Source organism: Centruroides vittatus, unplaced genomic scaffold (genome assembly GCF_030686945.1).
Source record: "Centruroides vittatus isolate TY-2023 unplaced genomic scaffold, ASM3068694v2 contig_13, whole genome shotgun sequence".
NCBI lineage: Eukaryota > Metazoa > Arthropoda > Arachnida > Scorpiones > Buthidae > Centruroides > Centruroides vittatus.
In genome coordinates this window covers 4,974-15,985 of record NW_027120828.1, presented here as the reverse complement: position 1 = coordinate 15,985, position 11,012 = coordinate 4,974, and the positions used below count along the sequence as shown (strand labels likewise).

The 11,012-nt window shown below is 45.6% G+C and overlaps 1 protein-coding gene across 1 annotated transcript; it reads right to left on the bottom strand.

Annotated features, from left to right (window-relative positions):
* Window positions 1-4,617: 4,617 nt before the first annotated feature.
* Window positions 4,618-5,832, bottom strand: LOC136989723 (uncharacterized). The gene has a single exon (XM_067287970.1). It carries the CDS (start codon window positions 5,830-5,832, stop codon window positions 4,618-4,620), a length of 1,215 nt encoding a protein of 404 aa, XP_067144071.1.
* Between the last annotated feature and the right edge of the window lie 5,180 nt (window positions 5,833-11,012).

Genomic DNA, 11,012 nt, shown 5'->3' with positions numbered 1-11,012 from the left:
GATTAAGAATTATAATAACTCGCACTTCTGCTTCAATGACTTAAAAGAAATACTCATCTGAACTTTTCAAACACTGTCATCTTGCTCGGCGACATATTTTCCCCGTCGGGAAACTTTGAAAGTAAAAGTTCATTCGAATCCATTTTTGTTTTCAATAATAAATCTACCAAATTTGGTGACAATCTGGTCATTCCATATGGTTTCAGTCGGCACGTTTAATTCTGGATACCCTGTACAGTACATATTATTGGTATAATAAACACCAGTTATTTTACTGTAATATAATGAAGGGAAGGCGTGATAAACAGTGGCGTGCCGTCATTGGAAGCGATAGAAGCGCCGATTCCACCTTCCAATGACCTTCCCTTGTATTTTATAAAATATAAATTTTCATATTTTAACGTACTTTGCATTAATTAAAATTAATATTTTATTATAACTGCATTATGTATCTTTTACACATTTCTATACTACATGTGAAAAAAACGATAAGCTTGCTATTGTATATTCGAATAATTCAGTGGCGGAAGGAATGTCGAAACCGGTCAGTTTCCAATCAGCCAGATTATATAGGCATTGGCACATGCGGTTTACAGAGCACCAACCTCACCCGGTTTAGCTGGTAGAAGCAACACACGCATAAAGCATCTAATTTTATATCCCGGACCGGTTCTCAGCTGTTAGCCGCCTGCCTGTCAACTTCCAAGCAGCCAGATTATAGTGTAGCTGGTTGGTTGGTTGGTTGGTTAAAGTTTATTGGCACAAGGGCCACATAGGCCAAGCTGCGCCACAACTTATGGTATATGTATGTACATAAATAACAATAAAAATGAACAAAACAAAAAACAAAGAACCAATAACAACAATATACAACAGTTAAACTGTGTATAACAACAACATGTATATAGATATAAATAAATAAATAATTAAATTTCTTTATAAATATTTGTAACTTTTAAAAAGTTCAATAATTTATCAACATTTGGCCTCTGGCCCAAAATCTCTCTCAAACTTGCATTTCCAAAATGCTGCCTACGAATCCGTTTAGAGGCAATGCAATTGCTCAGTATGTGCTTAACACTTACATTACAGTTGCAATACTGACATACAGGCTGGTCATCACCCTTCAAAAGGTATTGATGAGTCAGTCGAGTATGTCCAATTCTCAAACGAGTAAGAATGACCTCAGATCTCCTGTCATAGGGTTTCTTCTGTGTCCAATTTTCTATCACAGGTTTGATCTCGTGTAGTTTATTGTGGACTTGTGCATTCCACACATTTTGCCATCTCTCCTCTAGTCGTTTTTTAACAACTAGCTTCAAGTCACCTCCTTCAATATGCATTGTATGCTGAGAAGGACTTGCTGACTTTGCAGCTGTGTCAGCTTCTTCATTTCCTCTTATACCTACATGGCCTGGGACCCAACAAAATTTTATAGAGAAATTCCTCGCAAAAAGATGGCAAATCAGCTTACGAATTTTAATCACTATGGAGTGAGAACTAGGTTCATACGAGATCAAGGCCTGAAGTGCACTAACTGAGTCAGTGTAAATCACGCAGCAACGATGACCTTTCCTATTTATATACTTTAAGGCTAAATAAATAGCCTGCAACTCCGCAGTAAAAATAGAGGAATTTGGTGCGATTTGTTCTGCCACAATTTCATTCTGGCAGACAAAGGCTGAGCCAACGTAATCATCCGATTTAGACCCATCAGTGTATATAGGAATTAAATTCCTGTCACGATGTCGAATTTCAGCAAAGTACTGTCTATACATGTAATCTGGGGTGGATTCCTTAGGAAATTGCTTTAAGCTAAGGTCGACATTTATCACAGGAGTTGACCAAGGTGATATACTGTAAAGCTCAGGCTGTGAAATGTTGCCCATATCCAGGTCAATCGTGCTGCTGACATTCTCCATTCTTATGCTGAATGTAGGGACACTACTTGGGCGGGCTGCAAATAATCTTATCAGCTGAGTATCTGATACTATACAATCAACTGAAGATTTAATCTGAGATTTCTGCTTAATATAATAAAACAGAGACAACTGCTCTCTCCTGAGAGATAGTGGAGGCTCATAAGCATCCACGTACAAACTTTGGACAGGAGAAGTTCGAAATGCACCAGTGCACAAACGCAATGCTTGATGGTGGATTGGATCCAGCATCCGAAGAGTAGATTCTCGCGCAGAGCCATAGACAACACTTCCATAGTCCAGCTTAGAGCGAACGAGGGCTCTATATATCCTGAGCATCGAACATTTGTCTGCTCCCCAGGATGAGCAGCACAGTACCTTTAAAAGGTTCAGAGATTTTAAACATCTACTCTTCAAATTGCGCAAGTGTGATAAGAACGTCAGTTTTTGGTCAAACACAACACCCAAAAACTTTGCCTCATTGACTATTGGGATTTTAACCCCATTTAGGTGAATTTCCGGGTCCAGGTGCAAACCACGCCTTCGGCAAAAGTGGATGCACGAGGTCTTCTCTGCATTAAAAGTAAAACCATTGATCTTGGACCAATTGTCTATGCGGTTTAGCGAGGTTTGCAGTTGTCTCTCGATGAAACCCATGTTACTAGACTGGCAGGAGATCTGAAAGTCATCCACATACAGAGTGTGTTTCACACTGAGAGGGAGACACTTAGCTATGCTGTTAATTTTTACTAGGAACAGAGTCACACTCAAAATACAACCTTGAGGAACACCTTCTTCTTGTGTGAAAGGCCTAGAAAAAGTGTTGCCCATCCTGACTTGGAATCTACGATTCTGCAGGAAGTTTTTTATAAAAATTGGCAAATTACCCCGCAATCCAAATTCATGCAGATCACGGAGTATACCGTATCGCCAGCAGCGATCGTAGGCCTTCTCTATATCAAAAAACACAGACACTAAGTGCTGTCGTCGGACAAACGCTTCGCGTATAGATGTTTCAAGGGTTACTAAATTGTCTGTGGTACTTCTGTTCCTACGGAATCCACTCTGATGTGGTGAAAAGTAGTTCTTTTCCTCTAAGAGGAACATCAGGCGTCTGTTTACCATTCTCTCGAAAAGTTTGCAGAGACAACTAGTCAGAGAAATTGGTCTATAATTAGAGGGATTCTTGTGGTCTTTACCTGGCTTGGGTATGGGAATGATGATAGATAGCCTCCAAGAGTCAGGAAAAGTATGTTCTGTCCATATTCTGTTGAACAGATTCAGAAGGTTACTAAGGGAATTGTCTGACAGATTTTGAATCATGCTGTAGTGGATTTTATCCGAGCCTACAGCAGTATTCCCCGAGCAGGACATCGCTCTATGTAATTCTATTCTGGTAAATGGCACATTATATTCCTCATTAGATGAGGAGTGAAAGTTTAAGTACTGTTTTTCACTTTGGGCTTTATAAATCTGAAAATCCCTTGTATACATAATATTGCTGGATGAAGAGGAAAATGTTTCACCCAACAAATCAGCAATACCTTGTATATCACTGATTATTGTGCCATTATTTTCCAGCATGGACAGAGAGTGAGAAGCATATTTCCCGTTAATTTTATGGATTTTATCCCAGACTGCTTTTGAGCTGGTGGAAGATGTTATGCTAGATACATACTTCCTCCAAGAGTCCCTTTGGCTTTGCCTTCTGATTCTCCTGGCATTTGCCTTTGCTTTTTTAAAAGCAATCAAGTTGTTAGTAGTAGGGTATTTTCTGAAAATCCCCCATGCTTTCTTTTGATTTTTAAATGCTGCCTCGCAATTCTGATCCCACCATGGTTTCGGATGTTTTGGATATCTGGCTGATGTTTTCCCCATTGATTTTTCGGCTGCCTGAATAATACTGGAAGTGACAACTTCTACTGCATCATTGATATCAGCAGTATTGACCATTTCCTCAGTGATTTTAGCCAAAGAGGAAAATGCAGGCCAATCTGCCGTTTCAATTTTCCAGCGTGGTGGACGGGCTGTTTCACAGCTTTCTCTGCCTCGATATTTTAAAAATATTGGGAAGTGGTCACTAGAGAGTGGATTAGATCCAACCTCCCATGTAAACGCTGAAAACAGATTCGGGGTTGCTAATGATAGATCAATGGCAGTGAATGTTCTTGTTGGGTGTGGAAGTATGTCACTTCTCCAGTATTAAATAAATACAGTTGGTGATTGCCTATAAATCTCTCAATGGCCCTGCCTCGACGGTTTATGTCGGGACTGCCCCACATTGGATTGTGGCCATTGAAATCACCGAGTAAAAGGAATGGAGTCGGCAGTTGTTCAACCAAGGCATCCAATTCATCTTCATCGACTCTGACATCTGGTGGCAAGTATATGGAACAAACTGTGACAGTTACTCCAATAGAAATTCTGACTGCCACCGCTTGCAGCTCTGTTGTTATTTGCACCGGTAAGGACGGGATGCGGTTTGAAACCAGTATAGCCACACCTCCACTGGCGCGGTTGTGGCTATAATCATCCTTGCGGTAAAGACCAAATCCTTTTAAGGATATTTTTTCTCCAGGTTTTAAATGTGTTTCCTGGAGTGCCACGCAGAGAGATGGGGTAGATGATGTCAGATGTTTAATGTCAGAGAAGTTATTGCGGAAACCACGACAGTTCCATTGGATTATTTTGTAATCCATTATGTGTTTGAGACAGCATTCTTAGTAAAAGTATCCCTCTTTAGTTTTACAGCTGATTTTCCTTTTGGAGGTGTGGTTGGTGGTGTCACCTCCTTATTAGTTTCTTCATCAGAGAAGTCAGAAAGCTCACTCATGGACTGAGTCTCTGATCTCTTTGATTTAGAGAGGGCTGCTTTCAATTTTTGTTTGTTGAGTGGGTTCTTATTTGCCTTTTTAGAACCCACATTTCTAGTTATTACTCCTGTTTTGGGAACGGTTGATTTTGTCTTTACGTTCTCCTTTTCTTCTGTTTTTTTAGACTGAATTAGCAAACATTTAGTGTGGCGAGTGAGAGATTCATTTGGTGAAACAGAGATATCTGTTTGAACTCCACACAAGTTTGTGGATTTCAAAACTGCAGCAAATGTCTTGTGTTTAAGCGGTGCACTTGAAGTGACCATGCGACGAGCGTCTAGGTAAGATAAATTGTTGACAGTTTTCACCCGCTGAACCTCTTTCTCTCTCTGCCATGCAGGGCATTTCCAGGAGTAGGCAGGATGGGCATCTTTGCAATTCACACAGCATGGAGTATTGGTACACTCGGCACTCTGGTGACCTTCAGTTCCACACTGTGCACATATGCTCTTTCCTCGGCAGGATGTTTGAGAATGTCCAAACCGCTGGCATTTGAAGCAGCGCAGCGGGTTTGGAACGTATGGTCGAACTGGGCAGCGCAGATATCCTGCAGTAACAAATGATGGTAATGTTGGCTTTCCAAAAGTGAGAATCAGATGTTTAGTTGGTATCAACTTGCCATCACGACGAATGGAGATGCGTCGGACAGCAGTGACACCTTGATCTGAAAGACCGATCTGGATATCTGATTCATCTTCAGACATCAGATCGATCTCAGATATCACACCACGTGACGAGTTCAAACTTGTGTGTGGTGTGATGGTGACATTTATGTCTCCTAGAGATTTAGTCTTTAAAAGCTTTGCTGATTGTTGAGGAGAGGCTGCCTCAACGAGTAAATCTCCTGACCTCAATTTTTGGATTTTTTTAAGATGCCCAATGGTTGATTCAAATAATTTTTGAATCAAAAAGGGGGAACATTTAGACAGAGATGTTTCTCCCGTAGCATGAACAATAAGGTAGGCTGGTTGGTTAACGGAAGTAAAATCACTTGGTGGTGATGCTTTGGTACCTAATGTTTTAGATTGTAGTGAATCCATATTGAAAAATTAATATTCAGCTCCCGGTGATCCCACCAACCATGGGGCCCAACAAGGGGATGCCGTCACATGGGAGATTCCCATAAACTGTCACACCAGGGTTTCCCAAGAGCTATACCCTCACAATGCAGTCGAGAAGAGCACACCTTGTCTGACGTGTCCGCCCGGTCTGCATCGATTGGTTGACTCCAAGCCGAGGTCAAGAATGACTCAACGACCAGCCGATTGACTCAAACGGAGCCTGATTTGAGCCTCCCGTTTATCCGAAGCAGGGGCCAAAGCAGTGTGTTGGGGACGTTATGTTGCTCCCTCAACTACCAGGATCCCCCTTTCCGGCATACGGGTCACCACGCACGGCAAACACGTGGGTGGGCGTTCAGATCCCAGGGATGGTAAAGAAGAGTTACTAAACTATCTCTGGGAGGTCCCCTCACCACGGACAGGAACCCACATCGAGGGGTTATAGTGTAGCGCTTTGCAGCTATTATATATATATGTATATATTTTTTTTGTTCGTTTGTTTTATCTTATATTTTTGTTTTTTGTTTATGTCGTGTCGCGTGTATGTTTCTGTACGGGTCATTTTCGTTTCCTTCCGTGTTACCACCATCTACCTGCTGGCTGGAGTTTCGTTGTGGTGATTGGCTCGTCGTGGGGTCACGTGGGGCGAAGTGACGTCGGCTAGCGGAAAGTTATAAAAACACGTGTAACCCATGTACAGGGGATGATGAAATTTCAGTTGGGATTCAAGATGGCTACTCGCTAACGATTATACGTGAGCGACTGGCGCGATTTTCAATTCGTATCGTAAGGTTTTTCACCGTTTGAGTTTGATTCTCTGACTAATCGTGATCTTGAGTATTAGACGTAACAGCGATCAGTCTAACGTACTTATTTATTGAGTTTTGTTGGTTTCTGGAGTTTTGGCGCGAAACGTGCTCTCAGGCCGGTGGTCTCTCAGCGTTGGTGTTTTTCTGGATTCTCAACCAACCCATTACTCTCAGGTAGGAGAATTTTCGACTATCCGGTGTAGTGGCCCCTCCACGTTCGAAGATGATGTCCCCTCCGTGCGGACGTCCGCAGCTGCGTCTACCGGAAACGGCGGCGGGCTCGTTCTCGGAGGAGCTTCGATTCATCTCTCCTATCACGGAACTGGAGAAACTGGACTCCATCCGTCAATCTCTCCCCTCTGACCAAATATACACTGTCTTTTTGGAGGGCCAGGATCCCCTCCACCGCCTACGTCCAGCAGAACTTCATAAGGCCCTCCAACCACATTTCTCCAATCCAAACAGGATTCTAGACATTCGTTACTCCCGGGCTGGATCTCTAATAGTGAAATCCCGGGACTCTCTGACGGCAGAAGAGACTCTCCGCATTACTACCATAGCCGGGTTTCCGGTACGGGCCCGCTTGGCGCCAGATTGCGCCCTTACCGCTTATCTCCTGCGCGGCGTGGACATGTCCATCTCAGCTAAGGAGATATACGATATTCTCTCCGACAACAACATACCGGTGATCGAAATACGTCGATTCACTCGTAAGGAAGGAGACATATTTGTCCCTAGTCCCACTGTCTACTTCTCTGTGGCCAGTGCGGCCCCTTTGGAGACAGTTATCCCTCTACTACCAGAGATATCGCTGCGAACGCTATATTCCCCGCCCGCGTCAGTGTAGCCGGTGCCTTTCTTTCGGCCATACGGTACAGTCATGTCGAGGCCGACGCAAATGTATCAAATGTGGCGCGGACCACGAATCAGCTAATTGCGATACCGAGTACCGTGGCTGCGTTCTTTGTGGGGGAGACCACAAAGCGGACTCCCCCCACTGCCCGGATTACCAGAGAGAGGCTCGAATATTAAAACAATGCACCACCCGCCGATGTTCCTATCAGGACGCAAAGAGATCGCAAAGCGGCCAACCCACATCATATGCGAAAGTGGCTTCACTACCAAAGCCGAAACAAAATGAGTCGGCTTCTCGCCAGCCCCCTCGGCAGGAACAAAAGTATACCCGCGTCCCCCTAAAGCCAACAGACGATTTCCCGACCTTGACAAAAAGAATCTCTCAACTAGAATCCACAGTTGAGGCGTTGCGTGCGGAGATTTGCCACCTCCACGAAATACTTCGATCTTACCCCACAATTCCAGACCAGGAGGTCTACATATCCGAACGCGAGCCAAGCACAGACAAACCGATGGCAGCACCATTGCCATTCAAACGGCCATCCCAACAGTCAGGATCAACTGCACAACCTTCTCATCCGAAAAAGAAAAAAGGTCCAAAACCTCGTCAAGCGGCCGCTTCGGCTACATCAGACACAGACGGTCCGCAATCTGATATAGACCTACCCTATCCCGCTGGCCCATCTAGAGCAACCACTCTGTATGACTTAGACATTACTTCCCCGGCCGAACAGGCCAAAATACATAGACATCAGTCAAAAACTCAACCAACAAATGTCTAACATGGCTGGAAGTCAGAATAACTTCCGTATAGTGCAGTGGAACGCGAGAGGTATACGCCCTAAACGTGATCTCCTCTTGGCGTCGCCATGGTTGCGAGAGACCGATGTATTACTTATCCAGGAAACGTGGCTGACGCCGGAATCGACCTTCTCTCTCCCGGGGTTCACGTTGTTCCGTCGGGACCGCCCCTCAACCCAGGGGGGAGGTCTCTTGACAGCTATAGCCAATCGGTGGCCAGCCCGCCACAACCCGCCCAGCTCCGCCATCACAGGTATAGAGGTTCAGGAGACCCAAGTGTTCATAACAGGATCCCCCCTAACTTTAGTCAACGTATATGCTCCTCACGGAGTAAATCCAGGGATTCCACTGGATGACCTCTTACCAGTCGATTGTCGCCTCTGCCTATGTGGGGATTGGAATGCACACCATCCCCATTGGGATGCCTCATGCATCCTCCCTGACGCTTCAGGCCGGGCATTATTCGATTGGCTTTCATCAGCGAACGTATGCTGCTGGAATACAGGGGAACCGACCCACTTCCATCCCAACGGCTCATCGGCCATTGACATATCTTTTGGCTCCCCAGACTTACTGGGCTCAACAATATGGCAACCAAGTCAAGACACCCTCACTAGTGATCATGCTCCAATATTCATTACAATCACAATTCCGGGCACCCATCGTGTGCAGATTCCTCGACGCCTACACCATACTACAAACTGGAGTAAATACTCCGGCTACCTAGACCAGAGCTGGTCTTCAGATAAAAATCAACCCGATTCCTATCGGGATTTTGTTGACCATCTCCAAAAGGCGGTGGCGGCCAATACCACGTTCCGCTCTCTCCCCGAGTCGGGACAACCACCATGGTGGACCATTGAATGCAGCCAGATAAGAGCAAAGAAACGTCGTGCTTTCCGCCAAGCACGCAAATTAGCTTCTCTCGACTGGTGGTACCGGTACAAATTCTATGGGGCGCTACTCAGAAGAAAATCTCGCCAATCTCGACGGGAGTGGTGGGGGCGCCTGTGCGCCTCCCCTCCATCCCAGTCCACTCTCTACCGGATATTTCGTCGCCTGAGGACCCCACAGGCGCCTGAGGAGACCCACAACATCATTCAGACCTCGGATACTCTTTTAACTCCAACACAACAAGCAGACGCCCTAGCGTCCTTTTTCGGGCGAGCCCGTCAGACGGGTTTTTTCGCTCCTCTAGGGACCCCTCGTCAGAGGCCTCTCATAATTGATGATAGTCTATTCAACAAGATAGAACTCTACAACGCTCTTCGCAAAATCAAATCAACTACTCCAGGTCCAGACGGGGTGAGGGCCCTAGCGTTACGGGCTCTCTCCTCCGTGGGTCTCTCTATCTTACTGGACCGTTTGAACGATATCTGGATCTCTGGGACCTGTCCCCCAGATTGGTCTTCAGCCATCATTATTCCAATAGCAAAACAAGGCCGCCTAGCGACGTCTTGCTCCTCGTATCGGCCCATCTCCCTAACTTCTCACATCACCAAACTGTTCGAACGGATGATTCTGTATCGTATCTTGAACCTGGTCGTTCATACCGACTTCTTTCATAGTCACCACTTTGGCTTTCTCCCATACCGAGGAGTGGAGGAAGCGCTAGTGGTACTACACTCATCATATAGCAGTAGCCCGAGCGAGACGCCATTGGGTCTATCTGGTCGCCCTCGATTTAGAGGGGGCCTATGATTCAGTGTGCCAGGAGGGGCTCCTGGCAAAACTGGAGTATTTCGGCATCAGAGGGAGGTTGCTCACTTGGATCTCATCGTTCCTCCGCAATCGTTCATTCCAAGTCCGCTGGCGGGGTGTTTTATCAGCACCTCACGCCTTTCCGCATGGCGTTCCGCAGGGAAGCGTTCTCGCCCCTGTCCTTTTCACTTTTTATATGGCGGACCTATGGACAGCACTCCCAGCCAATGTAACGGCAATTCTTTACGCTGATGATCTTTATCTTCTAACCACAAGCACTAGTCCTTCCCAAGCCGCTTGCCGCATTCAGACGGCTCTTCACCACCTCGAACACTGGGCAACAACATGGAGCCTATCATTCTCAGCCACCAAAAGTGCAACTATAGATTTCTCTCCGAAAATCCACCGCCCACCAATAACACTGTCACTAAAATCGGGAATCATCCCCCAACGTTCGTCATTACGTATCTTAGGTATTCATTTCTCCCAGACCTTTACGTGGCGTGTACACGAAACCTTCCTGCGATCGAAACTTACTCGCGCAAGCTCCTTATTAAAATATTTCGCCTCGCGCCGGAATGGCGCCAGAAAAGCTGACATTCTTCGTCTAGTATACACGGTTCTAAGTCCTATGGCAACCTTCGGTGCTCCTATTCTTGATGGCGCTCCTCCTACCACGATTAGTCGTATTGAAAAACCAATACACACCGCTCTTCGCACGGCGTTGGGTGTTCCTAAGTCTACCCCCTTATCTCGCTTTATGCTGAAACAGGCTACATCCCATTACAGACAAAAATACGCCAAAGAGCGATGTCCCACGCTATCGTTCAAATTTCCAGAGGTCCGTTTAGCCCCCTTCACTCAATTTTTCTCACGGCATCCTGTTTGGAATATTATCATTGGCGCCTGTACCAGCGTCCATACGTTTCCCGGGTTTTATCCCATCTCCGCCGAGAGGGTCTGCCAATGACTCGCCTCTATCGGCAAACGCAT